The 26,956-nt window shown below is 61.3% G+C and overlaps 8 protein-coding genes across 8 annotated transcripts; 4 read left to right on the top strand and 4 right to left on the bottom strand.

Annotated features, from left to right (window-relative positions):
* Window positions 1–311: 311 nt before the first annotated feature.
* On the bottom strand, window positions 312–2,320 carry RHTO_07669 (Adipose-regulatory protein, Seipin family protein; the record flags this gene model as incomplete). The annotated part of the gene is made up of 6 exons (XM_016421325.1): window positions 312–455; window positions 603–1,059; window positions 1,137–1,630; window positions 1,711–1,778; window positions 1,888–2,009; window positions 2,082–2,320. The coding sequence occupies 6 exons, from the start codon at window positions 2,318–2,320 to the stop codon at window positions 312–314; spliced, it is 1,524 nt and encodes a 507-aa protein (XP_016274446.1).
* A 508-nt stretch (window positions 2,321–2,828) lies between these two features.
* Window positions 2,829–7,504, top strand: RHTO_07668 (uncharacterized protein; the record flags this gene model as incomplete). Its single annotated transcript, XM_016421324.1, has 9 exons — window positions 2,829–4,003; window positions 4,065–4,852; window positions 4,907–4,943; window positions 4,998–5,303; window positions 5,365–5,517; window positions 5,595–5,724; window positions 5,780–6,790; window positions 6,849–6,956; window positions 7,016–7,504. 9 exons carry the CDS (start codon window positions 2,829–2,831, stop codon window positions 7,502–7,504), a joined length of 4,197 nt encoding a protein of 1,398 aa, XP_016274445.1.
* A 310-nt stretch (window positions 7,505–7,814) lies between these two features.
* Window positions 7,815–11,805, bottom strand: RHTO_07667 (DNA excision repair protein ERCC-2; the record flags this gene model as incomplete). The annotated part of the gene is made up of 19 exons (XM_016421323.1): window positions 7,815–8,222; window positions 8,280–8,432; window positions 8,506–8,526; window positions 8,625–8,792; window positions 8,849–8,968; window positions 9,021–9,113; window positions 9,189–9,374; window positions 9,448–9,689; window positions 9,743–9,861; window positions 9,922–10,016; window positions 10,073–10,170; window positions 10,228–10,337; window positions 10,408–10,504; window positions 10,610–10,733; window positions 10,811–10,927; window positions 11,027–11,228; window positions 11,329–11,435; window positions 11,514–11,591; window positions 11,701–11,805. The coding sequence occupies 19 exons, from the start codon at window positions 11,803–11,805 to the stop codon at window positions 7,815–7,817; spliced, it is 2,643 nt and encodes an 880-aa protein (XP_016274444.1).
* Window positions 11,806–12,601: 796 nt separating this feature from the next.
* On the bottom strand, window positions 12,602–15,559 carry RHTO_07666 (palmitoyltransferase SidR; the record flags this gene model as incomplete). Its single annotated transcript, XM_016421322.1, has 7 exons — window positions 12,602–13,368; window positions 13,444–13,530; window positions 13,645–13,670; window positions 13,786–13,850; window positions 13,925–13,987; window positions 14,078–15,050; window positions 15,201–15,559. 7 exons carry the CDS (start codon window positions 15,557–15,559, stop codon window positions 12,602–12,604), a joined length of 2,340 nt encoding a protein of 779 aa, XP_016274443.1.
* An 868-nt stretch (window positions 15,560–16,427) lies between these two features.
* On the top strand, window positions 16,428–19,804 carry RHTO_07665 (glycerol-3-phosphate dehydrogenase; the record flags this gene model as incomplete). The annotated part of the gene is made up of 10 exons (XM_016421321.1): window positions 16,428–17,013; window positions 17,098–17,305; window positions 17,399–17,535; window positions 17,611–17,786; window positions 17,847–18,321; window positions 18,383–18,528; window positions 18,614–18,674; window positions 18,737–19,171; window positions 19,367–19,534; window positions 19,611–19,804. The coding sequence occupies 10 exons, from the start codon at window positions 16,428–16,430 to the stop codon at window positions 19,802–19,804; spliced, it is 2,586 nt and encodes an 861-aa protein (XP_016274442.1).
* A 1,221-nt stretch (window positions 19,805–21,025) lies between these two features.
* On the top strand, window positions 21,026–22,220 carry RHTO_07664 (uncharacterized protein; the record flags this gene model as incomplete). Its single annotated transcript, XM_016421320.1, has 3 exons — window positions 21,026–21,509; window positions 21,566–22,053; window positions 22,131–22,220. 3 exons carry the CDS (start codon window positions 21,026–21,028, stop codon window positions 22,218–22,220), a joined length of 1,062 nt encoding a protein of 353 aa, XP_016274441.1.
* Window positions 22,221–22,511: 291 nt separating this feature from the next.
* Window positions 22,512–23,865, top strand: RHTO_07663 (glyoxylate reductase; the record flags this gene model as incomplete). Its single annotated transcript, XM_016421319.1, has 5 exons — window positions 22,512–22,715; window positions 22,839–22,863; window positions 22,920–23,015; window positions 23,072–23,229; window positions 23,284–23,865. The coding sequence occupies 5 exons, from the start codon at window positions 22,512–22,514 to the stop codon at window positions 23,863–23,865; spliced, it is 1,065 nt and encodes a 354-aa protein (XP_016274440.1).
* Window positions 23,866–23,977: 112 nt separating this feature from the next.
* On the bottom strand, window positions 23,978–26,880 carry RHTO_07662 (alpha 1,2-mannosyltransferase, glycosyltransferase family 71 protein; the record flags this gene model as incomplete). The annotated part of the gene is made up of 13 exons (XM_016421318.1): window positions 23,978–24,286; window positions 24,346–24,593; window positions 24,651–24,758; window positions 24,819–24,915; window positions 24,981–24,990; window positions 25,080–25,184; window positions 25,240–25,300; window positions 25,383–25,426; window positions 25,501–25,658; window positions 25,722–25,740; window positions 25,828–26,039; window positions 26,129–26,308; window positions 26,377–26,880. 13 exons carry the CDS (start codon window positions 26,878–26,880, stop codon window positions 23,978–23,980), a joined length of 2,055 nt encoding a protein of 684 aa, XP_016274439.1.
* Between the last annotated feature and the right edge of the window lie 76 nt (window positions 26,881–26,956).

Genomic DNA, 26,956 nt, shown 5'->3' with positions numbered 1-26,956 from the left:
AGCGAGATGTCAAAGAAGCGAGGAAAGACAACTTGGCGAGGCGGCGAGGGAACGGGTTTGTCAGGCGTCAGGCAGGGCTACAGACACTTCGAAGCCGACTCAAGTTTCCCACGCCCAAATATGCGCCGAACGAGGCGACTAATCGTCGACAAGCCGCTCGCTATCGCTGTCGAAGAAGACATCCGTTCTCGACGTCCGCCACCTCGTGAGCAGTAAAGGAGACTCATACGACAAAGCAATGTACAGTACATCTGCGGAACGAGAGGCGCGCAAATCCTGGCCCCTCAGATGCGGCACGTCATCCCGCCCATTCAGCTGTCGTCCGCCCCGCTGCCGGTCATCCTTCCTCTCAGACCTGCGCTAGAGAGACCCGTCGTGCGGGACGTGGCAGTGGTCGCGGTGGTGGGTGCGAGCGAGGGGCCGAAGGTCGAGGCGGTACGGCGGGTCGTGGCGGACTGTCGTATCGAAACGGGTTCGAAGACGCCAAGAGGGGGTGGACAGGCGAGCGAACGAGTACATAAGTGAGAAAGCGAGTCGGAAAACGCCAGAGATTCAGTATGATTGTTCGCCAGAAGATCAAGACGAACGGAGGAGGAACGCACGCCTGCAAGGGTCCCGGTGTCTCCAAATTCTGGCTCTTCGCGATCCTCCTCCTTCACTCTCGCGCGTCCACCATCCTCAGCCTCCTCCCTCTCGCTGATCCCGCTGCCAACACTCTCAAGATCCTTCTCCTCGCCCTCGATCCCGAACGCGCTCATTCCGACTCCTGCCCTTCCCAGCCTCATCCTAATCCTCCTCGCTCTCTCTTCCTCCTCTTCCCCCTCAGTCGTAACCTCCGAAGGCGTCAAGAGGGGCTTGACCTCTTCCTCGGATTCGGCGGCCTTGCGATCGTGTTCGTGTGTCCACCAAGCTGCGTGAGGCGCTGGAGAGGCGGGTGTGGAGGGGCCGGACGTGGCGACCCACCAGGCCCAGACGGCGAGTGCGGCGAGGCCTTCGAAAAGGAGGAAGGAGGGGACGAAGAAGAGGAAGGACAGGTAGGGGTGGTAATAGACGAGCGATCTGTGCACAATCAGCAGACGCGGACATCAGCGGCAAGCTCGGATAGCAGCACTCGCCGAAGCGTGGAGCGAACGCACCTGAGCCCAGTCGGCTTCACTTCGATCCTCAACCACGACTCATGGACCTGCAACTCACGCACCCTCCTCTCCCTTCCGCGCTCGTTCTCCCGTCCCCTCCTCGCCACGACCGCCTGCTCGTACACATCGCCCTCCTCTACGCCCGCCAGATCGAAAGCCTCGTGATGCGGATGCGCGTCTCGCCGGCCGATCTCCACCCACACGCTCTTGACCGGTCCAGCTCCGCGAGGCGCCCGGGTCGCGCGTCGACGCCTGAGCCAGCCGAGCGACGACGACTGGACGGGTGAGACGAAGGAGGTGGATTCGAGGAGGGGAATGTCGAGCGTTTGAAGCGGGGCGCAGCGGGAGGGCAAGAGGGAAGAAGAGGCGAACAACGACGGAAGGCGAGGAATCGGAAGGAAAGATAGGGGCAGGGTGAGAAGCGAGGGGAGGTGGAAGAGCGATTTCGAGGCAGGAGCTGGCTGAAGGAGGCATTCGGTCGGCGAGAGGAGGGCCTGCAAGATGAGAGCGATGCACGGAGGGATCAGTACATGTGTCCATGCTATGGTCCCCAACAACGACGGGCCGCACTCACCGGTCGGGAAGCGTTGACGATGCGGTTTCCTGCACTGTCGAGGAGGCTCACCGCGACCATGAAGTTGCCTAGGGAGCGGATATGCGTCAGCACAGCCAGTCCCTCAAGCCAGTCCATCAGCGAGATTGCGGTGTGTCGCGCGCCGCCTAGCAGGGGAAGAAACGCAGCTGTACGCACCGAGTTCAAGGTTGTTCTCGTTGACCGGGACACTCGCCTCGACACTGACATCGTACACCCTCCCCGGTACGCTGTACTTGCCGTCCTCGAGTCGTACGACAGCGTACGGCGGTCGGAAGTGTCTGTCAATGCGAAAGAATCTGGATGAGCATGAGGACAGGAAGTGGGGCGACGAGGAAAACAAGACGACGCACCCGTACTGCAGCCAGACGCGCTCCCTCCCAATCACCGGGTCCACCCTGAGAGCCGCCTTCAGTCCGAACCAGGCAGCAAGCGCGACGAGCAGAGCCGTTCCAGCGAGGGCGGCGAGTACGAACGAACGGGCGACGAGCGAGCCGGCGAAGAGCAGCGGCGACCTGTGTGGCTCCTCTGAGCCTGTGTGAGAGCGTGTACGTCCACCAGGGCGCTCCCTGGGCAGTGGAAGTGTCGCCATGGCGAGTTGCACGAGCGAGAGAACCGTGAGAACAGGTTGGCATCTTCCACACCGCTCATCTTCGCTTGAAGCGTTTTGTACTGTGTGCTACCATCTCTACTGGACCCGCGTTTGCCATGCGGACCCTGAAACAGACCCGCGAGGACTTGTTGTCGCCGCTGAACTTCCGTCCGCTCATGAGGCGACTCGCTCGCTGCTCGGGCTGTTCGAGCTGGGACGGTGCCGCAGACGACAGGAGACTTGACTGTGGCGGGAGCATCGGGGCCTCGTCACGCTTCGAGGGGCGCTCAGTCCGCTCCTCGTCGATTCGCATCGCCTGCTTGCAACGCCTCTGCTCTGTGCCCTCCCTGTTGATTCCCTTGCTGATACTGTTCCGCTGCGCTCTCACTTGACGGGGTCTATCCGAGGCGGATCGAGTTGCGCCGGATTGCAAGGTGTGCCTCTATCCTCCTTCTGCGAAGCGGATCCGGCTCGCCCTCCTCCTGCTCACGCTTGTTCGCCTCGCAGCATGTCGGCTCCATCTACAACCGACGACAGCGATATACCGCCTCCACCCCGTCGCCAGCCCTCGAAGCGGGTGTCTGCGCTTGTCTCCCATTTCGAGAATGCCGCTACCTCGACTTCACCCGCCTCTCTCTCACGACCTGCCGTCGTACAAGGCCGCTTGGGTGACATGGACTGGACGCCACGGCCGGCTCGTCAGGCTGTGGCGACGACGGCGAAGAAGGGGGAACAGAAGAAGGCTGCGGATGAACAGGAGAAGCGAAATCCGCTAATGGCGAAGGCCAAGGCGGCGAAGACGGTCATCGTGCCGGCGCCTGTGTCGGTCGCTACGGAAGACAAGATGACTATGGCGGTGGAGAACACGCAGGCTCGGACGGCGAAGGAACCGTTTGAGGAGTCTGCCGCCAACTTGCCCGACCCGCCTATCGCCGACGACGGTCCCGCAGACACAGCGTCTCAGCGTTCGTCGCAGTTTCGGCAACCCCTACTCTCACGCGACCCCACCCTCGCTCCGCCGCGCCGCCCTTCCTTCCTTCGCGCCTTTTCCTCCGGTCTCTCCGCCCTCTCCTCCTTCCGCCGCCCATCTCTTCCTCCCTCCGTCAGCAAGACCACCATTGCGACTTTTAGCACTGTCCGTACCGAAGCCGTCCCAGCATACCGCCTCTTCGCGCGAGACGCTCAGCCGCTCGTCTTGCCGGATCTCGACAAGGTGCTTGACGAGTTGGGCGGACCGGCAGAGTTCTCGCCGATGCCGGGACTGGAGGAGATAGATGATCTGTCGGCGAGCACAAAGAAGCGGAGAGAAGACGAAGAATGGGAGCTGAACAAGGTGGAGTCGAGCGGATCGGCGGACGAGGTCTTCGGCAGTGAGGAGGAACGGAAGGGATGGGAGGAATGGCTACGAGGATCCGGCCCTTCACTCTTTGCGCGACTGAAGCGCCGGAGCTTTCGACGCCCGCTTCCGCCACCAGATCCCACTCGCCGACTAATCTTCCCACCGTTCCACCTCCTCCCGCCTCACCTGACCGTTACGGACCTGAAACACAACCGACGAAGGCCGCCGCCTCTTCTCACGCTGCAAGGCGTTCTCGCGACGGTCGGCAACGGCGTCCTTGGGGCCGCCAGCAGCACAACCGGGATCAGCATGACGACCGTCGAGGGTGTGAGGGATTTGATGCAGTGCGTTGCGCTTCTCCCGCTACATGCTCGAGTAAGCGACTGACGGCGGCGTCAACGCCAGGATGATCACCTTGCTCGTCACCGCCGGCTCGCCGACTCTCGCCTCGATCACCGCTTCCTCCTCTTCGGCCAACTCGTCGCAAAAGTCCCTCCTCCGCACGCTCTTCGTCACGGTTCCCTCAGCTCTCTCCCTCGACTTTGTCTCCGCCTTCGGCCAGGCGCTCCTTTTCCTCCTCGTTCTCACGCTCGTCACGCTCTTCGCGCTGTACGAGTTCTACCGCTTCACAGGCGGATGGGCCGGTCCTGCCGCACGACGAGGCGCTCGCGACATCGGCGAAGGTTACGACCGCGAAGGAGCGGACACCGTCGGTGGCTCGAAGCGCTGGCTGAGCTGGCGGAACTCGTACGGATGGCGAGTCTTCGTTACCTTCTGGTGCACGTCGCTGTACCTGCCGCTCTCGAAGCTCGCCATCGGCGCGCTTGTCTACACGGACGACTACTGGCCCGTCTCGAACCCCTACACCCTGTACGACTCCGACGCACCTTCGCCTCCTCCCCTCGGACCCGCCGCGACCTACTACAACCCGATGGACTTCTGCTATCGCACCACGATGAGGCGCCGCCAAGGTCTCAAGAACCTCAACTTTGCCTACGTCCTGCTTCCGATCGCAGCGGTCGTCATCCTCGTCCTTTCGCTGTGGCTGCCTTGGCGACTATACAAGGTCATCGAGGAGAAGAAGCCAAAGGTTGATGGGTGGACGGAGCTGGGCGAGAGGCGGAAGGACGAGAACGCTGAGTACGAGCGGTTACTCGAGGCGGACCCGAGCCCTTTCAGCTTTCTTTACTGCGGTGCGCATTCCTTCGCCGTCGATTCCAATGTTCGCTGATGTATAAGATTTGCAGACTATCGACGATCCTGGGCTTGCTTTCGCTCGATCTAGTGCGTCCCGCTCCGTCCACAAGCTCGGAAGTTCGCGCCAACCTTCGTTCGCAGCCTCGTCGTCAAGCTCATCAATGTGCTGCTCGTCGTCCTCATCCAGAAGGACAACTGCGCCTTCCGCTCGTTCAGCGCGACCCACCTCTCCGTCATCCGCCAGGGCTGCTTGTTTGCCTTCATGTGCCTCTTCTGCGTCCTCTCAGCTGTCTCCTCCCCGTTCCTCGACATCCCTTCCAATTCGTCCGACCTTGTCAGCCGCTTCGGATACGTCATCCTGGCCATGCTCGGTCTGCTCGCGGCTGTCAAGATCCCGTACACTGATCCGGCCACAATCGCAGTTAACGTCGTGATCTACGGCTTCTCGTGCGCTCGCATCGTCTTTCTCTGGTGCTCAGATACTCACCTCCCTGCTTCGCGCCTGCAGCGCCTACTTCATCGTGATCAGCAAGAGCTTCGTCCAGCGCTGGGTCAAGCGGGCGCAGAGAAGGCTGGACTTCTCCATCGACATCTTCTCTCCTCACCTCGACCTGAGCAAGCATATCGCTCGGCGAGTCTGGCAGGAGACGGTCGCCGCGCTGTGCGTCCCGCTTCTGCGAGCGAAGCAGTTTCGTCCAGAGCTGACCTTCGCAAACCCCCGTTCTGCAACGCCGATAGCGTTCTCTGCTCGCCCATATACGCAATGCCGCCGAAGCGCAAGCTCGTTTTCACTGAGGATCCCCAACTCCCGCCATACCTGCTCGCCTTTGGCGGAAGCGTCGCCGAGCGCTTTGTCGGAGACTTGCAGGTGCGCTACGCAGACCCTGGCGTGTTCGGCTCTGAAACTGACTGATGCTTTATAGATTCTCCGCAATATCGGCCTCAACGCCTATAGCGACGCCCTCAACGACATCGAGACCGATGCGCGCCTCATGCAACTTCGACACCGGATTCGCACCGAACTTGCTGGTCCCGACGTCTTCTACCACCCTGCAAACTCGCCTCTTCCTACGACTTCGTGCTTCGGTCGCCTCGACATCTGCGCCTTCCCCTTCGTCGTCGTCTTCCGGTACGATGAGCAACCGGACGAACCGGTTCACCTGAACCAAGCCGACGAGCTTGAGCGACTCGTCGAACAGAACGCCTCACCTACCGTCGTCGCAGCTCGCAAAGTCCGCCTCGCCCTCAGAGCGCTCGAAGATCAAGTCGTCTTCCGCCCTCACATCGAGTCTCGCCAACTTGGCTTGATGGGCCCGGCATCCGTTGAACAGCATACCTCATACCGCTTCGCCCGCCTTCGCATCAAACACAATTCAACGTGTCGATGGCGCGGCTACAACTTCAGCAGCGGCTTCGAAGTTTCGCTTGAGTATCGCGACGGCGAGGGCGTCGACTCTCGAGGGCGACTTCGGACGGGCCAACGGTTCATGCTTTCGGGTCCACAGTTCGGCGTCCTTGACGACTTCAGCCTGACGCAAGATGTTGCCAAGCTGTTTCGACTGAATCGACACTTGATTGACGAGCGCCTACCCGACGTCGAGCGGCGCATGCGGCAGCACCGCGAGTTCTTTCGTCACGAGGCTGACCTGAAGAGCTCGGTCCTGTCCCGTGGCTTCCTCCTCTCCATTTTCGCCGACGACCGCTTATCGACCGACGACATCGACCAGAACCTTCGGACGACAGAGCAGAACCCGAACGTCCAGCAAATGTGCCCGCTGCACAAGACGACGTTCGTCTGTCTCGAAGAGCGCATGTCGGCCGTCACGAGTAGCGCGGTGCGGGCGTGGTGGTTCCTACTCTTCGACGACCTGTGGCGGCGCAATCCAGGTCTTCCGGCGGCCTGCTTCTCGCCTCACTACTCCTCATCGATTTGCGTGAGCTTCACTCGTCAACTTTCTCATCCGCATGACTATCTGACGCTGCTGCCTGCAGTACAACCCAATGTCTCGCGCAAAGTTCGAGGCATTCCTTCGCGAGCGCGGGTTTTCGACGACGAGTCGCTACTCCTGCTTTCATGCCGGCTTCCTCAACCAGATCTACGTGCGTCCCCCTCTTTTGACAGCAGTTCGAGCTTGCTCGCTGACTACATGGCATCGCAGTTCTATCTCGAGGAGCAGATCTTCTCGCCCACCTCTCGCTCAATTCCCATACGTCTCGCCTCCTTACCCGACCGACTCCCCTTCGATCAAATACATCACCCGCACGCTCGTGACGGTATGCACTCCCACGCTGTTCCGCTCATCGACAAGCGCATCGAGCACTCCGAGGTCCGCCCTTCTCGCTTGACGGTCACGACCGGCGGCGGCACCGACGAAGACGACCGCTCGATTCGCGAACGCCGAGCGCTCTTGTTCGAGGAAATCTACGAACAACCTGCGCCAAGTCTCGCTCACGGGCACGTCCTTGGGTTCATACGCTTCCAACTTGGCGTGAAGCTGCCGGAGGCTGCCAAGGTCTTCCTCGGTCTCGAGCCGTGCATGCGCGACTGGCGTCCATCGGAGGACGAAGGGATCGTGCTGGACTTGCGAAGGGGTCGGGGAGGATGGGAGGCGCCGAGGTTAAGGAAGGAAGAGGGGGGCGCAGTGTAGCATTACAAGCGACGCAACGCGGGCAACACACCCAGATCTACTTTGGCAGTTTGTTTCGCTGTCAGAAGAGAGAAGAGAAGCCGAGAAGTCAGTCGTGAAGTCGGAGAGGAGGAGGAAGGCGTCGAGCATACCTCATCGTCCCTCGCAAAGCACTGTAGCCACGAGAAGTGAAGCGTCGACATTGCGGAGCAGAGTAGCACACCCTCAGCACGACGCTGCTGTCGCTTCGTCTCACCTCCACTCAAGAAGCGCTGAGGACGAATCGAAGTGCTGTGAATGCGTATGCTACAACAAGCGAAGGGCTACACAATCAGAGGAACTCTGGAGGAGGCTGCGGCAGGCCCGTCTGCGCGTCGCCCATCTCGAACTCTTGCGGCGGCTGCGGAAGCTGGAACTCGTCGGGCGGCTGGGGGAGACCGAAGCCGACGAGGTCTTGCGGCAAGTCCATTTCGGCGAGCGCAGCGTCGTCGATTTCGCCGTAAGGGTCGCCCTCGGGGTCGTACATCTGCGCGTCGCCGTCCAAGCCGTTCGTTCCGTTGACCTTCTCGCCGCCATTCAAGCCGTTCATGTTGAGCGGCTCTAGTCCTTCGGCTTCTGCCTCTGCTGCTGCCGCCGCTTCAGCTTCAGCTCGGGCGGCCGCTTCCGCCTCGGCGTCGAGCATCGCGCCGTCTTCCTCGACGCCTCCCTCGGGGTCAAGGCCGCGCTGCTTGTCCATGATCTGCGCGCATGACCGTCAGCTTGATGCCGTACAACGGCTAGCAAGAGTGAAACGCACCTCGTCGATGCCCCAGAGCGACTTGGTGCTCTGCTCGAACGGCTGCGCCATCATCCTCAGGAATCGCTTCGAGTGTGCAATGGCGACGTCCGTCGCAAGGTTCGTGTCCGACTCTTTGATGTACTGGCCGATCCACTTTGGAAGCTTGTTCCGCTGCGAGAGGAGAGGGGAGACGGAGCGAGGTCAATCGCGAACTCGGAGATTACAAGGAAGGAGACGAGCGCACCTTGTCGACCTTCGCAAAGCGCTGTAGCGACCAAGGAGGGCGTCAGAGTGGACGCAGACGGACGAGCGACTGCATGAGACGACTAGAAACACGACGAAGCGAAGAATGATCAAGCGCACCTTGTCGGCGAAGATCATCAACCCGTAATCCGTCTTTCCGCGCAAGACACGCCCAACACACTGCGCCGCATGCCGCATCGCATCGAACGTGAGGAAGTCGTTCTCGCGAATCCGGTAGGTGTCGCGCAAGAACTCGAGGCGGGCCTTGAGGATGCGCGACTCGGTGTACTGCGCGGGAAGGTCGTAAGCGAGGTGCGCGACTGAGGAAAGCGAGCTCGGCGCACCTGGTAAGGGATGCCGAACATGATTACGGCTCGGCCATAGTTATGGTCGAAGTCGATCCCCTCGGAGACTTTGCCTCGGGCGACCGACAGCAGGACCGCTCCTCGACCGTTGTCGCAAGCCTGGGAGCGGTCCGTCAGCATGGCTGTGCACCTACAAGAGAGAAGTACGCACTCGTCGATAGTTCTCGAGCGCCGCGCTCGTCTCGACCGCGTCGGGCGTCTCGATGAAGATCAGCTTGTACTTGAGGACTTCGTTGAGGATGCCCTGCGCGGTGCGGCAGATACATCAGCGAGAGCACCCTTAGGTTGCGTGCCATCGCAAGCGGCACTGCAGACGCACCATCTCATTCCAAGCCGAGACAATGCTCTCCATGTAGAGGTACGACGGGAAGAAGGCGACGACGCCGTCTGGAACCGCCTTGCAGAACTCGACGAGGAGTGTGCCGAAGTTGCGGACGACGGCCGGGTCGTTGCGGACCTCGAAGCGCGACGAGATCTCGACTTGGTCGGACCCGCGCGTGACGACCTGTAAAGGCCGGAGTATCTGGTTAGCTTCACCGCTTCCGCAGACGAGAGGAAGCGATAGTTCTGTCACGCACCAGAGGCAAGAAGCAGTCCCGCGTGAGCGTCATGACGTACGACTCGAGAACGGTCGCGTCGAAGCGGAGCATCTTCGGGTACATATCGAGCGGCGAGAGCGTGCCGGACGTGATGACGACGGAAGAGAAACGTTCGAAGACGGGTGCGATGGCGAGAGAGGCGTCGAGGCAGACGAGGTGGAAGACGGGATTGGGGACGGTCGCGTTGTCAGTCTCGAACGGTTCGAGGAGGAGTCGGAAGCCTGCAAACAAACAAGATCAGCACTGTCTCGAAGGTCTCGTCAGTCGAGCCCACCTTCATGGTAGGTCGCAACCAGAGTCGCAAAGGCTGCCACCTTCTGCAACGCGGAGTACTCGTCTATCCGCGTCAATTCAAGCGTCCGGACCAGCGACGACAAGCGTTCCGAGCAGAACCTGACGACGAGAAGTGTCAGTCCACAGCGTTTGGAGCGAATGAAACGAGGACCGGCGCACTTCAGCGGCTTTCGCTCGATGAAGGTGATGTCGCGAAGGTGCTGGAGGAACGAAAGCGGCGTCTCGGCAACGACGTGAAGGACGCGCATGCGGGTCTGCGAGATGTGAGAGTGAGCGAAGCGCTGAGCTTGGAGGTCGGAAGCCCACGCACCTTGAGGTATTCGACGAAGCGAGCGAGAAAGGCGGTGAAATGCTCGGCTCGTCGAATGTTGCCGGGCACCGCTTCTTGCAGCAAGTCTTGTGGGAGCACTGTCGCGCCATCTCGTCAGGCTACGGGAGAGGCGCAAGCAGAGCGAGCGAACGCACCCGGATTCGCCATGAAGTCCTCGTCCTCGACCGCGTTCTCGCCCGCCTGCAAGCCCTCGACCAGCCGCCGGTACTCGTCTTCCAGTTTCGAAGCGTCCTTCTCCTTGATCCTGTGTGGTTCAGCGAACTAGTCAGTTCCGGCCCAACTTGCGCGGCACGGGACAGGCCAACCCAACTCACTCCTCGATCTTCTGCGTGAGCGTCTCGACGCTTCGAGCCGCCGTGTCGAGCATTGGCCGTGTCAAGTCGATCGAGAGCGATTCGATGCAGACGTTGTCTGCGCGAGATGAGCGGGGGGTCAGCCGCCGCCATCAAGAGGTAGCCCATCCGCCGAACGCCGCGACATCCAAAACGAGCGAGCTCTCAGACAGCGCTGACGCACCGATGTTGTGAGCCTCGTCGAAGACGACGATCGAGTCTTTCGACATGTGCTTGGAGACTTGCTCGGCGACTTTTGGGTCGAGGAGGTAGTGGAACGAGTAGATAACGACGTGGGCGTGGACGAACTGCGTAAAGGCGCGAACTCGAATCAGCCGTCGAGCAAACAGATGCGCGAGGTGCTGAGAGCTGCAAATAGACGCACCATTCGCCGAATCGCAAAGTACGGGCAGATCTTGTGCTGTTGGCCGTACGCCTTCATGTCCTCGATCGTGTGAACGCCGTACGGGATGAGATGATCGGGGTCGAGCTCGCCGAGGTTCTGCGCGAGTGAAAACGCGAGTGAGAACAGGGAGCCGCGGAGAAGCGAGTCGACGTCGAGGTGGCGATCGACGCGCAACGGCAGGTGCCTCCTACCCACCTCATGGAACTCGCACAGCTCGACACTCGTCGGATCCTGCTCCCACCGCTGCTTCGCGACGCTGCTCGTCATGTCCCTGCACCTCGCATCGACCGCCTTGCCCTTCTTCTCCTGCCGGACGGAAGGGTGGATGCACAGGTTCTTGCGTGATGAGAGACCGATACCGAGGAAGTCGCCGTCGTCAATATGGTAGACTTCCTTGCTGCGGGCGAGGGAAGAAGCGTGTGAGCCGGCAACCAACTAGAGAGAGCGCGAGACTCGGAGACGATCCGTCTAGCGCTCAGCAGAGTAGGAGCGCTCACCGGTACTGCATCAAGCGCTTCAGCTCCGCCAGCGCCTTCTCAATTTCCGGCACCGTCCGCGAGCAGTAGATGAGCTTCCGCTCTGGCCGGCCCATCTTGCGTTCATGCTGGCAGATACCGCGCGACGCTATCAGCACGCGTGCCCTAATGACGACATCAGGCTGAAGTTGCGAAAGCGGACGCACGTATTGATATGCCACGATGAGCGAGAGAAGCGAGACGGTCTTGCCCGTTCCCGAAGGCATCTCGAGCACGCAGTGGCCCTGCAACGGCATCAATTGTCAGAGCTACAACAAGCTCCAAATACGCTTGACGAGTCTGCCGCTTCAGCAGATCGTCAAGCGAGCAGCTCGAGCAAACTGCCGGACTCACATGCGCATCCAAACTCCGCTTGAGGTCGCAGACATAGTTGTACTGCTCGGGATACATCTTGTCGTACGGGAAGACGAACTCCATGTCGTCGAGCATGAACTTCATGGCGGGCTGGGGGCGCTATGGCGCTGAGTGGAGAGGAGAGGCGAGGAGGAGGCGAAAGAGCGAGGAGAGGAGAGGGGCTGTGGAGGGCGAGGGCCCGTCAGCTACCGGTCAGCTCTGACTACTCCGAGAGCTGCAAGCGATCGTCCCGAACAAGGCGAGGCGAGGTGGACGATGTCCTGCTCGACCTCATTGACTGAAGTCACGCAGGAAGAGCTACGACAAGTATCTCCAGCGCGTCAGAGACTTCGTAGACTCGAGCACCCCATTCACGCTGCCTGACGTCCCGTCTATCGCCCTCCTTCGCGCGCGTTTACTCGATGACCTCCCCACTTCGCCCGCAAGCCAAGTCGAGCAGAACAGGCTGAACTGTGAGGCTGAGCTCACCTGGGAGCTCTGCACACGTATTGTGTAGGCTCAGGAGGAGCGCTGCTGTCCGTCGACCCTGTGCGGTCGCTGTGAATCCGTCGAGGCGATGAAAGGCGATGAGGAAAGGCCGTTGGAGCGAGTGCGTTGCGGAGCGCGGCGAGGTCCCTGAGAGTTCCTACTCTGGCTGTCGTAGCTCGACTCAGAAAGAACCAGCCGAACAAGCGGGATGGAAGCGAATCGAGCGAGATGTCAAGGAGACGGTGAGGAGGTGGATGTCAACTCGTCTACTTCGCCAGGGAGCGTTTGAAGCGTATATCGGTGAGCGCAGTAATGCCAGAAGCAGCAACGAATGGCGCCCCTCCCTAGAAGAATAGCCACGGTCGAACGAAAGGCAAGTGTCTGTCCACCCTCCTCCTCCTCGCCCAAACGGCTACACATCCTCCATCGCAACCCTCTCGTACCCCTCTCCTCCCCTCGCTCTCCTCCTGCCCTCGGCCCACTTCCTCCTCACGCCGCCCAACCCCGCCCGTCCCTCCCTCCTCCTCTCCCTCCACCTCTCCCCAAACCCGCCCTCGGGGACTCCCCAAACCCTCTCATACTCAACCCCCAACTCTCCACCTTTAGTCCAGAAGTCGAGACAATTCGCCACGAAGCCGAGGTCGAAGGGGTTTGTGGCGGTTGGGGGAGGGTGAGCGAGGGTGGTGAGTTGCGAGTGATGCGAGGAAGGGGCGAGGAAGCGATCTAGTCCGAGGAGTTTGAGGCAGAATGCGAAGGAGCCTTTTGCGCGAGTTGTGGGCTGACCAGGCGGAGGAGAAGTCGAAGGTGCATGAGCGAGCGACTCCGGGTCGTCCAGCGCCCCGCCGTCCCCGACGTCGCCCGCCAAATTCGCCGCATGCCTCGCAGCCTTTGCCGCATTCCACTTCTCCACCGCCCCCTGCTGACTCGCCGCACTAACGCCCGGTTTGCCCCCGAGGTATCCAAACCTCGACACGTTGGCGACTTCGAGGGTAGTCATCTGTCTCGCGACTTGCCAGATTTGGGCCGAGAGGAGGATGAGGGTCCAGGTTAGTTGGAGGAAGGACCAGGAGGCGATCGAGAGGGCGAAGGGGTCGAAGAGGAGCGACATGCAGAGGAGGGAGGGGACGAGCGAAGGGCAGTACGAGTCCGGGTGGAGGTCGGGGGCTTTCTCGTAGAAGTCTGCGCGCACGAGCGTCAGCGAGTGCGAGAGAGCAAAACAGACGAGAGTCGAAGGAGGCGAGAGACGCGACGCACAGCCGAAGGTCAAGCGAGTGAAGAGGATGACGCCGACGACGAGGGACGCGACGAAGAGGAGGAACTGGCGGTGGTTGTTGACGCCGACTGCGGGGAGCGAGTGAAATCGTCAGCGAGCTTTCTTGGAAACGATGTACTCTCGCAAAACTCGAAGGCGAGGTTAAGCGAGAGAGTCGAGCGGGAAAGCAAGCCGAGACGCACCGTCGTTCCAGATCCAGGGACAGTAGCTGCGCCGATAGGAGTCGGTCAGCGCTCTCTTTTCGTCCGTCTCGACTTCTTCTTCCGCAGCAGAAGCACGGGAGGAAAAGTTGGAGGGAAGCAAAAGCACGGCGCTGGACTCACTGATCAAACCTCGCGACGCACCGTTCCGTCGCATACGAATGCTTGCTCCTCAACGGCCTTCTCGTCTATCCACCCACCGCGCTCATCAGTCGGGAATTTCGGATCGGGAGGCAGAGAGAAGGAGCGGAAGGGAACGCACGAGGCATGAGAGGCAGAAGTGCATCCCGTTAAACTGATTCGACTCGACCAATTCCTCAACCACCTGTCCTCCACCACTTCACCCCATCAGTCCCTTTCCCTCGTGCGGAAGGAAGCAGTACAGCAAGGGAAGGGGAAGCGGGGGGCAACGCACCTCCTTCAACTCCTCTCCCACCCCCGGACCCCTCACAGTTCCCGGATCAAGCCGGATCGCTTTCGCGAACCACCAAGCGCACGAGACGAGTGCGAGACCGAAGAGGATGTTCAAAGTCGTATGATCCGGGACTGCGCGAGCAAGATTCGTGAGCGAGAGGGGAGGGAGAGGGGAAGGGGACGCACGAGAGATGTACCGCGTCATCCAGACGTACGCGACCCAGACGAGCGAGGAGGTGATAACCGCGCAGAGGTACGGGCTCTTAGTGACCTTCGACGAACTCCCCGCATGCTTGTGCCCATGTCCCTTCCGCTTCGGCCCTCCAGCACCAAGCAAGACCCGCGCAACGAGGTGATGCATCCCAAACGCTTCTGCGCCGACGACCAACCAGCTCGTGTACCACGGCAGAACGGCAAGCGTCTCGAACATCCCGCCCATCGCAGCGACGACAACCGCAAAGATCGCCCTATTCGTATTGCGCTCGTCGAGGGGTCGATCCAACTTCCTCGCAGTCTCGGGATCGAGGCCCGCTTCGATAAGGGCGCGGTCGTACGCTGCGATACTCTTGAGACGGAGGGCAAGGTCTCGAGGAGTCTTTCCTTCGTTGTCGACGAGTGAGAGGTCGGCTCCTGCTTCGACGAGGCGGCGGATACAGGTCGCGTTACCCTTCGTGACGGCCCAATGTAGCGGGGTTAGGCCCATGCGGTCTTTGCGGTCCTTGTCCGCTCCAGCTTTAAGGAGGACCTCGACACTGATCGCATCGCCCTGATAACACGCCCACGCTAACCCGGTATGCCCTTCGGGATCAGTCGAGTCAATTGCCAGCGGTTGGAGCGTGAGGAGGAGGTAGGCGACGAGGAAGGCGGAGGAAGAGTGGATTGCGAGGTGGAGCGCGTTGAAGGATTGGTCGTCGGTGAGGGAGGGGTCGGCGCCGTGTTTTAGAAGGAGGTGCACGACGGGGAGGTGGCCGTTTCTGCGCGCGAGCGGGGAGAGGGCAAGTTAGTTCCAGGTTCGGGAGGAGAAAGATCTCCCAGCATTCGTCTCGCCGGCCGTCCAAGCGACTTCTCCTCGCTTCGCTCGCCGTCGCGAATGCATCACTGCGTGACGGAACGCGCCCGCTCACCTGGCAGCCCACATCAGCGGCGTCCCTCTGAGCTCTCCGCCCCTCGCATCGACCTCTGCCCCCCTCTCGAGCAACACCTTGGCAGCGACGACATGTCCATTAATGGCGGCCCAATGAAGCGGCGTGGTGCCCTCTGCATCGGTGTCGTTTGCGGTGTGGGGTATGGACGAGGACGAGGAGGGCGAGTCGAGGAGGGCGTAGAGGGACTGGAGGTCGTTTGAGGCTGCTGCGACGTGCAAGGGAGGGAGGGGGCGCTCGGCGGGCGCGGGTTCGGTTGGCGGTGGAGAGGGCGGGGAGGAGGACGAGGAGAGCGAGGTGGTGGGTGCGGACTTGGGCTGCGGCGAGAGCGGCGAGGCCATGGGTGCCAGTCGCGTGCTCTCTGCGTGTAGCTGTGGCAGTCGTAGCAGTCCTAAGGTGTGAGAGCGAGATGTCGGAGGTCCCGACGTGCAACACCGCCTTGTCCTCGCCTCGCTCCCATCGCACTTGCCCCTGTTCCGGCTAGCGCTTCTCTTCACTCGGGGCTGTATTGAACTAGCTGTGAGCATTCAGTAGCATGCCTACGCGCTCACTAGCACAGTAACAAGTCAGCCAGCGCAGTCCAGCGACACCTTGCTTGTGTGGCGGCTTGGACGGCGACACTCCCGCCCTCGTCCTCTTCTTCGACTCGTCCTCGCTCGCGCAAGTTGTGTTCGAGTGAGCCAGCTCCTTCGAGTTCCGTGTGAGTTGCCACACTCGACTGCCCCCCCACGACCAGCTCGCGCACTACTCTGTCTGGGACTCCGCACGCTTGTCTGCTCGACCGAACTCGCAACTCGAACCTGACCTCACCGCCGCCTCTCTCCCTCGCACCCTTCACTCTTACCCACGGGGCACTTCTCACCCACACACAGCACATCCCACCCACTGCAACTCGACTCGCACCCAGGTGAGCTGGACTACGCTCTGCTTTCGCACGCCCTCCGTCATCGCCCTCGATTCTTCTTCTCGCCCGACCTCACGCTCGACTCGACCCGGCTTCTTCCGCTTGGCCACACTCTCGCGAACTCGCGCTGACCCACCTCGCTCTGTCCTTGCGCCACATTGTCACCTCGTGCTCTCCGAACCGAACCGACCTGTCGACAATCCCCCACCGACTTTGTCCCCTCCACTCGCGTCCTCGCTCTTCGCAGATCGAGCCCGACGCCCTCCCATTCACCCTTACCACCCAGCGACGACTAGCCGACGACCATGTCCCGCTTCTTCCGCCCGCTCCGGCAAACACTCCCCTTCCGCCGCCCAATCCTCACCACCTCCCTCCTCCTCCCAACCTACTTCACCTACTCTCTCCTGACCTCCTCCCCGCCCTCCGATGCCTCAATCGACGCCGAAGCGCTCTACTTCTCACCCTCCAACCCCCTCCGCATGGAGTCGCAAGTCGAAGGCACGCTCGATAGGCCCAGCACGATGTGGACTCCTCCCTCGCGCGAAGAGATGTTGAGGAAACTCGGAGCACCTGCGCCTGCTTCAGACGCCGAACACGATGGGAAAGGCGGGAAGAGCGGGGTCGATTCTGAGGGAGCGAAAGCGGACAAGTCGTCGTCCCTCCAGCGCGCGGGATCACAAGACCCCAGCTCTACCACATCTTCCCGCGAACCACCCACCTCGCAACGCGGGCTCAAAGGCGCGCCCGCCGGCTCAGGCGACTCGGAAAAGGATGACGGGGAATTCGACCTCCTCATTGTTGGAGGAGGCGCGACGGGTGCGGGTGTCGCGCTGGATGCGGCGGCGAGGGGTTTGAAGGTTGGGATGGTCGAGAGGGACGATTTCTCTTCTGGTGCGTTTTCGAGGCGGGCGCTCGCGAGTTGACTTTCGGTTCGTCCGCTGACCTTCTCCCCCTTCTGCTCGCTGGCGCTCGCAGGCACCTCCTCAAAATCGACCAAACTCGTCCACGGCGGCGTGCGGTACCTCCAAAAAGCCGTCTTCGAGCTCGACTACGAGCAATACAAGCTCGTCAAAGAGGCCTTGCACGAACGCAAGACGTTCCTCCACACCGCGCCGTACTTGAGTCACCATTTGCCGATCATGTTGCCCGTTTATACGTGGTGGCAGATTCCTTATTTCTTTGCGTGCGTTCGCGCTCCCCTTTTCCTCACTTACAAGCTCTCTTACTCTCAACTAACTCCTCCCCTTCCCTCGCCTCGCGAACGCACACCTCGCAGCGGAACAAAGTTATACGACATCCTCGCCGGCTCAGCCAACATGGAGTCTTCGTACGTCCTCGGCAAGGGCAAGGCGCTCGAGGCGTTCCCGATGCTCAAGAAGGATGGGTTGACGGGCGCGGTCGTGTACTACGATGGTGCGTTGCCCCTCCACTTAGTTGCTCTAGGCTTGTCTGGGGAGAGAGGCTGATGGAGTGAGTGAGTGAGAGCAGGCCAGCACAACGATTCGCGAATGAACATCGCACTCGTGATGACCGCCGTTCAGTACGGAGCTGTCGCCGCGAACCACACCGAGGTGACGAGCTTGATCAAGGACGCCGAGGGGCGCGTGAAAGGAGCCAAGATGAGGGATGTGCTGACGGGCAGGGAGTGGGAGACGAGGGCTAAGGTGCGTGAGAGGTTCTCTTGGTTTGTGCGGGGAGGAGACGCTGATGGGACGTTCGCGCAGGGCGTCATCAACGCTACCGGACCCTTCTCGGACGCCGTTCGCCAGATGGACGACGGCCAAGCGCCCAACCTCGTCGCACCCGCCTCGGGCGTCCACATCACTCTCCCGAACTACTACGCACCCGCCAAGATCGGTCTGATCGACCCCGCCACGTCGGACGGACGAGTCATCTTCTTCCTCCCGTGGCAGGGAAACACGATCGCCGGTACGACCGACTCGCCTGCGAAAGTCGAGCAACACCCGATCCCGAAGGAGGAGGAGATCGAGTGGATCTTGAACGAGGTCAGGAATTACCTCAGCCCTGATATTCGGGTGAGGAGGGGAGATGTTCTGAGCGCGTGGAGCGGGTTGAGGCCCCTCGTCAAGGACCCGAATGCGAAGGACACTCAGTCCCTCGTCAGGAACCACCTCATCCACGTCTCGGAGAGCGGGTTGCTCACTATCGCCGGAGGAAAGTGGACGACCTACCGAGCCAGTGCGTCCAGCCCTGCCTCTCCCCTCCCATGAAGACCTCACTAACACTCGGCCGCTCGCAGTGGCCGAAGAGACGGTCGACCGCGCCGTCAAGGAGTACAACCTCAAGCCCAAGCGCGGGTGCATCACCAAGGACGTCCAACTCGTCGGAAGCCAGGGCTGGTCGCCCCTCATGTTTATCAAGCTCATCCAGCAGTTTGGTCTCGAGGTACGTCTCGGCTCTTCCTCTTCACCGCGCGACAAGTGTGGGTGGACAAGAGCTGACTCTGATCGCTGCGTTCGGTGGTTTGCAGGTTGACGTCGCTCGTCACCTTTCCGAGACCTATGGCGACCGCTCGTGGGGCGTTTGTGCGAGTGCGTTTGCGAACCTTCGTCCAAGTTGCACCCTCGAGCTGACCCGCCCCTTCCTCCCGCAGTGGCTCCCCCGACCGGCCTCCGCTTCCCGACGCACGGCAACCGCCTCGACGCGACCTACCCCTACATCGACGCCGAAGTCACCTGGGCCTGCCGCCGCGAGTACGCCGCGACAGCCGTGGACGTCATCGCGCGCCGGACGCGTCTCTCGTTCCTCAACGCCGAAGCCGCACTCGAGTCGCTCCCTCAAGTCATCGACATCATGTCCAAGGAGCTCGGCTGGACCGAGGACCGCCGCAACCAAGAGTTTAGCGACGCGACCCAGTTCCTTCGGTCGATGGGTCTGTCGGAGAAGCGTCTCGCGACGCTTACGCTCGATGATGTTCGCCACGGACGACACCGCGAGAGGCTCGCGATTGAGGACGACTTGCTCGCTCGCACGGTGTTTACGCCCGAGGAGCTCGAGACGCTCAAGAGGCGCTTTGCCAAGATGGACGGTGCGTCGCGCTTGTCGCTTCCCTTTCACCAGCTCGTAAACTGACGACCCGCTTCCTTGCTCTCCCACCCGCCTCTTCCTCGCCTCTTTGACGCTTCTTTGACGTCACCCCTCGACTGTGCTCTCCCGCCTCCTCCCCTTCTTCTCTCCCTCCGTCGCTCCCTACCGTCCCACCCGCGCGCTCGCCCTCTCGCAGCCAACAACGACGGCAAGATCGACCCCGCCGACCTCTCGCGCACCATGTCGAAGCTCGGCTTCGACCAGATCGACGAGCGCATCGTCCGCAGCATCCTCAACGAGGTCGATGTCGACCAGGACGGGCAGATCTCGTTGGAGGAGTATCTCGACGTGGCAGCTGGATCAAGTGAGTCTGATACAATTCCGTTTGTCGCAGGCAAGGACCGCTTGCTGACTTTGCGACATTCGTTCCCGTCGCGCAGAGGAGGTCCACCTTCACAACGCCTTCACCGACATCGCCTTCCCCCGCAACCACGGCGTCACCGACGACGCGCTCGACGCCGCTGGCGACGAGGGAAAGAACCGCAGCGGAGGAAACGAGCCGCCGAAGAAGGAGGGCGAGAAGATCGACTACTCGAACAAGACGCCGCCCGAGCGCACCGGCGGCTCGTGGTGAGCGTTACATGCGTGGTCGACGAATAGATGGACGTTTTTTTCTGCTTTACCCTCTCTCCCGCGCGGACCTGCCGCCCAACTCTGTACATACCGATAGACGCGTTATCAAAAACTCCGGCAGTTCCCTTCCTTCCTCTGTGCTGCTGTCCAGAGCGTCGAGGCTAGCGTCGGTGTTCATAGCGGAGAGCGAAGAGATGAAGCCGGTGCCAGAAAGTCTTCGCCCGCCTCCGCCCAACATCCTGATGCTGTTCACTTCCGACACGGCTCTTTCCCGCAATTACAGCGTAGACACTCAAAACGTTTCAAGGCAAGCTGTTGTAGCAGTAGAGACTGTCGTACAGTCGGATGAAGGCAAATGGACGGAGGGGATCTGCTCTGCTTGCCGGCGTCCGAAGCGTCCGCCGCCCTGCACTTCTTCCAGCTGTTTCTAGAGCTAGTGTACGTCGAGCAGAGAGCAACAAAAAGTGTCTCTGCGGCTGTCCTCAGCCGAGCGGTCCGACCTGCTCCTCCGTGCTCCCGCCTGACCCCTTCCTGCGTTCCCTGACTGTGACTCTTCCATTCTTTGGAGTTCATTCTGACAATTCGTACCGAATTCGAACGCTGGGTCAGGTGCACGAGGTGCTGCCACACCGCTGCCAGACCGGTGTGGCAGTCGACACAGGCGACCACTGGCACAAGTGTCCACCGCAAAGACGAGCAGTTCTCTTCCTCCGCCGCACTTGACAGCCTTTCTCTGCAGTCGAGCATCATGCCTCCGTACAGAAGCCCGGAACCGGGAAGAGGGCCCAAGCGTGCGGGCCATTGTCGTTGCTGGCGGTGGCAGAGAGACGACTCGCGGGAGAACAAAGGAAAGCTTGGCTTCTCCCCTCGCCCTCAAGGCGCGGGACTTTGTGACAGACTCTCCGAGCAAGTAGCAAGCAGTCTGAGCCCAGAAAGGGTGAAGCAGACGAGAGAGTCGCCTCTCAACCCAGCTTGAGAAGGTCGACGAGGACGCTCGTTGCGTACGCTCCGTCTCGCCTCGCTGCTGGCCCCATAGCCGTGCTGTCGGTTTTGTAGCGCTCTATGAGTGCAACGACGCTCACATGAAGCCGTCCGGGCAAGCTGACGCGGACCTGCGAGTCGTAGTCTCGCAATACAAGTCGGTTTGTATTCGCCTGCCCCACCTCGCTCGCGACCATGCCCTTTGTTCTTTTGTCCTCTCCTCCTCACTCCTCACCTTGAGATGGCTACCAGGCTGCCCGCCGAGCTGCTGAACCTCGTCATTGACTACGCTGTACCACCGCCGACCCAACAAGGCGGACCCGCGCACCACAAAGCTTGCGAACAACTCTCGCTCGTTCACAGGACTCGGACACGACAGGCGCAGCGCCAGTTGTACAGCACCTTCTACGGTTCGTGGCCTCGCCCCGATCCTCCTTACGAGCTTGAAGACGCAGAGGTCCGCGATCTCGTCAAATGGCGGAAGGAACGCTCTCTTGCGTGGGTGGAACAGGCTGGACGACTCAGCGTCGAATCGTGGTCGGCCGTCTTGCGCATACGAGCAGAGTCGCCAAGCTACCGTGGGAAGAAGCACCCGGACCGCGGCATCGAGTACGACTGGTTGGAATTCGCCCTTCCGCCTGCTGTACTGCGTGAGGTGCGCGCCGTCCTTGTCGACGCAGACAGCCACGCCTACGGCTTCAACGAGCTCAATCCGGACGACTACTGTGAGGCGAGCATCCAGACCAGATGCGCGAACTGCGCTGACTTTCAGGTCCTGCAGCCTCCCTCGTCTCGCTTTCCGTCCACTCCGGCGAGATTCCGCGAGCGCTGTCACCTGTCGGGACATCTCACCTCACACGCCTGGAGTTGACCGACATGCGCTTCGTCGACTCGACCTGGCCGGCCGCACTACCGAACCTGCAGACACTCGTCCTTCGCTTCTGCGCCCATGAACGATCGACGCTCCCCTTTGGCCCTCGACACGCTGTTCAACGTCTTCGTCGAGCATACTTGACGGATCAACTGTTCGACTTTGCACCGCAACTTCGCAACCTCGCCATCATCGACTCGAAAACCGACATCTCGCGGCCCGACGCACTCGGCTGGATGCGCAAGACCCCCGCCACGCTCGAGCGCCTCTTCCTATCGACGCACAACCATCTCAGAACTGCTCAGGTGTCGATGCTCCTCGCAGCTCTTACCGAGCAACTCGCCCATCTCCCCCGGCAGATCTGGCTGCAAGCCTTCAACGACGTCCTTTTTGATCACGTGGACGTTGATGAGGCGGAAGTCGGCGCCTTCAAGCACACTGCAAGGAGCGGGGCTCGACCTTTGTCTGCAACGAGTCGTGGATGGACTTTGAGGGCAAAAAAGCGGAGGAACTCGTACGACGCTGGGATCCCTCGAACGATGCGTGGCCTCGGCTGGCGCTGTAGGTCAAGCGGTGCAGTGTACATTTTTTGCAGACCGAATGAGCCTGTTGCGACAGCGCCAGATCCTCCAGCGACTCTCGAGGACTTCTCCTTTCGCTCCTCCTCTCCGCTTCATCTCGCTCTTTCCGCTCGCCCCACCTCGCAGACTCTCGTCTTACGACGACAGCTACCCTAGCCCCCTCGCAAGCCGTTGCTCTGCTCACGACCCGCTTCCCTCTCACCCCCACCTCTCGGACCGCTCTTCCGCCCGCTCGACACTCGTCGTCCTCGCCGCTACACGCTTACAAGCCAGCAATGCCTCCCAAAGTGATCCTCACGCGCCCTCTGCCGGCCTCGCGCGGCCTCGAAGGCGGCGCCATCCTCGACAAGGCGGAGAAGGATGGCCTCATCGAACTGGTGCGATGGGAGGAAGACAGCCCTGTGGACAGGCAGTGGCTGCTCGAGGAGCTGCGAATGGGTGGTACGGAGGGACTGCTGTGCATGCACAATGGCGAGCAGGTGCGTTCGCTCAACCTCTTCCCCTGCTCCTCGTCGCGGAGATAGGGTCGGAGCAGCGCATCTGCTGCAGATGGCTGGCGAGGTGGGCGCTGGCGTTGAGCTGACTCTCTGGGACGCACGCAGATTGACGATGAGCTCCTCGAAGCGGGTCAGTCTCGATGAAATCCTCCGGCTCTCACCAGGGCTGACATTCCGCTTTCACAGCGGGATCCTCGCTCAAAGTTGTCTCGACCATGTCTGCCGGGTTCGACCACGTCGACACCTCGGCGCTGAAGAAGCGAGGGATCCGCTTCGGCTCGAGTGCGTCTCGCAGCTTCCTTGACACGAACGAGTCTGACCTTTGGCACGACCCGCAGCTCCCGACGCCTTGACGGACGCGACTGCCGACATCGGCGCCATGCTTACTCTCATGGCGTCCCGACGAGCCGGCGAAGGTATCCGGGCAGTTCTAGATGGGAAATGGCCGAGCATGCCTTGGAACCCGCTCCTCCTGTGTGGGCAGGGCTTGACGAAGGTGCGTCCTGCTTCACGAGCTATACAAGTGCATGCTGACGACGCTGACCCGTAGTCCACGGTTGGCGTCCTCGGGTTCGGCAAGATCGGCCAACTCACGCTCAAGCGCCTCCTCTCGTTCGGCATCTCGCGCTGCCTCTACTCGACCTCGCGGATCGGCGAGCCGCTCTCCCCCTCTCGCGATTTCTTCCAGACCCTCCCTCTCGCGTCCTACCTCGGCGTCGAGATGCGCCCCGCCGAGTCGTACGACCAACTCGCGCGCGAGAGCGACTTTCTCATCGTCTGCTGCCCGCTCACGCCCGAGACGAAAGGCCTGCTCGACGCATCGTTCTTCGAGAAGATGAAGTCGACCGCCTACGTGGTCAACACCGCCCGCGGACCGATCATCGACTCGGACGCTTTGCTCGCCGCCGTGCAGGCAGGCAAACTCGCCGGCGCAGGGTTGGACGTCGTGACGGGCGAGCCGAACATTCCCGCCGACCACCCGCTCGTCAAGGAAGAGCGGATCGTCCTGTTGCCGCACATCGGGAGCGCGACGGTCCAGGCGCGGAGCGGGATGAGCAGGGATGCGGCGTTGAACGTCCTTGCGGGCGTGGGCGTCGAGGGCTACGAGTGGGCGAACGAGGTCAAGCTGTAGAGCGTGCAAATGTCTGTCTATATCCGCACGGCTTTCGTGATGCGAGAGAGTGCTACAACAATAACTGTTTGTACTGGCGAGGCGAGGCGAGGCGAGACGACCAGCGTCCCGCTCAGAAACCCTCGCCGTTGACTTTTCCGCCGACCTCAAAGAACGCCTCCTCGAATCCCTTCAATCTCAGCACATCCGCCCAATGCACAACCTCGAGCACCTCGTCCTGCCAGAACTTTAGCTCGAACCCGTCCGGCGCGGCGGTGTACGACACGTCGACGTTTGCTGCGAGGGCTTCGAGAGGGAGTCGAGAGGGGTTGGGGGAGGAAGAGGCGACGGAGAGTTTGGCGCTCCAGGTTTCGTCGTCGGAGCGGGGGTCGTCGAAGCGGATGTCGATGCAGAGCGCAAACATCCCGCCTCCTTTGAAGCCCTGTTCACAGCAAACTCATCAGCACCCTCCACATCACTCGTTGAGAGAGCGAAACGCACCGCCCTGATCCCCTTCTCCCACACCGCCCTCCTCCGAATCCTCACCTCCTGCGGATGGCCCTCAACCCTCTCCCTCCCCCTCGCAGGGAACCCATCGTACCCGACATCCGCAATCATGTCACAGTCGATATCGTCGTCCGTGAGTGGGTCTTCGAGCTCGAGTTTGTGCGAGGGCGTGAGGGGGAGACCTTGGAGTGAGAGCGAGGAGGGTGGGGTGCGTAGTTGGCGGTGTCGGCCCCATGCGAAGCCTGCTCCACTCGTCTCATCAGCCAGTTGCGCGGGAGGAGAGGGGAGAAAGGACGCACCCTTCCCGACGCCTGACGAGATCTGTTTCAACAAATTCGCATGGACGAACAGCGGTTTGCCCAGGTGATCATTCTGCAGCATCGAGTGTCCGCAGAAGCCCGAGACAGCTTTTCCCTCGTCCACGCATCAGCTGCGGAAAGCGGAGAGAGGAGGAGAGGGGAACGCACTGTCTCGAGGCAGAGCGCCAACGCTCACGTACCGCCCTGGGACGCCCCAGCGCTTGCGGAGTGCGAGGAAGGCGAATCGGAAGATGTCTTTGTCGCCCTGTGAGGCGCCGACAGAGCCGTGAGCTTCGGGCTCGCTGAGGGAGAAGTGAGTGAGAATCGCACGTCTGAGAAACTGTGCGTCCATTCCAACGTATCGTCAAGCTCGTCAGCTCCTCTCTGTGAGGAGCGAAAATCCGAGAGGTAGAGAAGGGCAAGACGCACTTGAACCAATACTCGAACCTCTCACTACTCATCATCCACTCCGCAAGCAAAAGCGCATCGAGGTGGCGACTCTTGTCGATCAAGATGGTGCCGGCTTCCATTTCCCTGCTCACACCCTCCTGTGAGCTCGAGGGGGGAAAGGGCGAAGGGGAAGACGCACCATTCGTCGCGGCATGGAACGCCGATGACGGCCCAAATGGGGTTGATAGGATGCGTGCGCCCTGCGCGTCACCTCTACCGTCAAACCACGCCACTCCGCGCAACGACAGCAGGGTGTGGAGAGGAAGGATGGTGTGAACGCACAGTAGTCCGGCCAGAACATCGCTCCGAGCCTCTTATACGCTTTCCTGTCGCCCCACAAGCCCTCGTTAGCTCTTCTCCTCGAGCTTTCCGCGCGGATGAAGAGAAAGAGGGAACGCACGCCTCCCACAACCCCGCCGTCTCCCGCGCCTCCTCCCCGTGCGTCCCGTTCCCCCCATGCGACTCGTACACCTCGAGAGGGAGTAAAGAAGCGGCGGGTATGTTGTCCGAGTCGAGGTAGAGGACTTCGCGGAACGAAGAGCGGATGATGGCTGTTGCCTGCGAGGAAGCGAGTTGGCGGGGAGGAAGAGCGAGCGAGAAGAGAGGAAAGGGCAGACGGACTTTGATGTGGTAGTTCTTCCTGCGAGCAGAGCGAACGGGGTCAGTGCTGGTCGAGAAGCCTTCGAGCCTCGCCGCGCTCGCTCGAAACGAACGGGACGGGACTCACCTCCTCCCCTCCCCCCTCCACGCCTCCCTCACAACCCTCAACCTCGCCCCCAACCGCTCCAACTCCGCTCTCGTCTCCTCATCCGGTTCCTCTCCGGGGAACGAAAAGATCTCCGCGGGCATGGGGGAGGCGAGGTAGGTGGAGTTGAGGAGTTTGAGGGTGGTGAGGACGCGGGAAAAGGTGTCGGCGTTGCCGGCTGTGAAGACTAGGCCCTGTTGCGCGCGCGTCCGACATACCTCATCATCAGCTTCTGCCCCGTCCTCGGGTAATTTCGCCTTAGAAGAGTGAAACGAGGACGCACCTTCCCCTCCCCCCACCTACTCCCTCCCATCGCTCCCTCCCCCTCCCTCTCCCTCAAATACCTCACCATCTCGCCCCTCAACTTCAAGACCCTACTCGTGTTCATACTCGCATACAAGAAGAGCGCTTTGTCGAGCAATTGGCCGTTTTGGTTTGGTCTTATACGATGAGGCGGGCAAGACTGCGCTCTCGAGAGGGAGAGTTAGAGTTAGTTGGAAGGGAGGAAGGAGGAGGGAAGAGAGGACGAACAAGGAGGTTCCGAGTCACCCAATCAGCAGGCTCGGTTTCCCACCCCGGCGCTCCATGTTCCCACTCATCTAGGCGCTCGAGTGTCGAGGCATGAAGAGGAAGGGGCTGAGAGGCGCGGTCAAAGAGGGCTGAGAGATTCGCGGGCGGTTTTGGCGGTGAAGAGGAGGAGGGCGAGGAGAGAGCGCGCAGAGTGGAGGGGAGGGAGAGGGATGAAGCTGGTGGAGAGTAGCGCCCGAGCGCGACGAGAAGGACGAGCGCTATAAAGGCGAGTACGAACGGCGCTCTCCTTCCTCCTGCAACGAATCCGACCAAGGCGGTCCACCACCTCCCTATCCCCGTGCCGGCTGGTCTCCGTACATGCCTGCCTTGCGCCGCACTCGGAGAGGGGTGGTAGTTCTTGTCGGCTGCGTAGGCGTTGGGCGAGGAGGCGGAGGAGGAGGAGACGGGAAGGAGCGGGACTCGGAAGGGGTCAATTCGAGGTGGGCTGCTGGACGGATGGGGCATGGCTGGTGGAGAGCGGGTCGGTAGCGAGGATCGAGGGGTCGCCGGGGAGGGGAGGGAAGAGGAGGTGGGGCTGCGC

The sequence above is a fragment of the Rhodotorula toruloides genome (genome assembly GCF_000320785.1).
Source record: "Rhodotorula toruloides NP11 unplaced genomic scaffold Scaffold7, whole genome shotgun sequence".
Lineage (NCBI taxonomy): Eukaryota > Fungi > Basidiomycota > Microbotryomycetes > Sporidiobolales > Sporidiobolaceae > Rhodotorula > Rhodotorula toruloides.
Note: the sequence above shows the minus strand (reverse complement) of the source record. Positions and strands in the feature narration are given on the sequence as shown.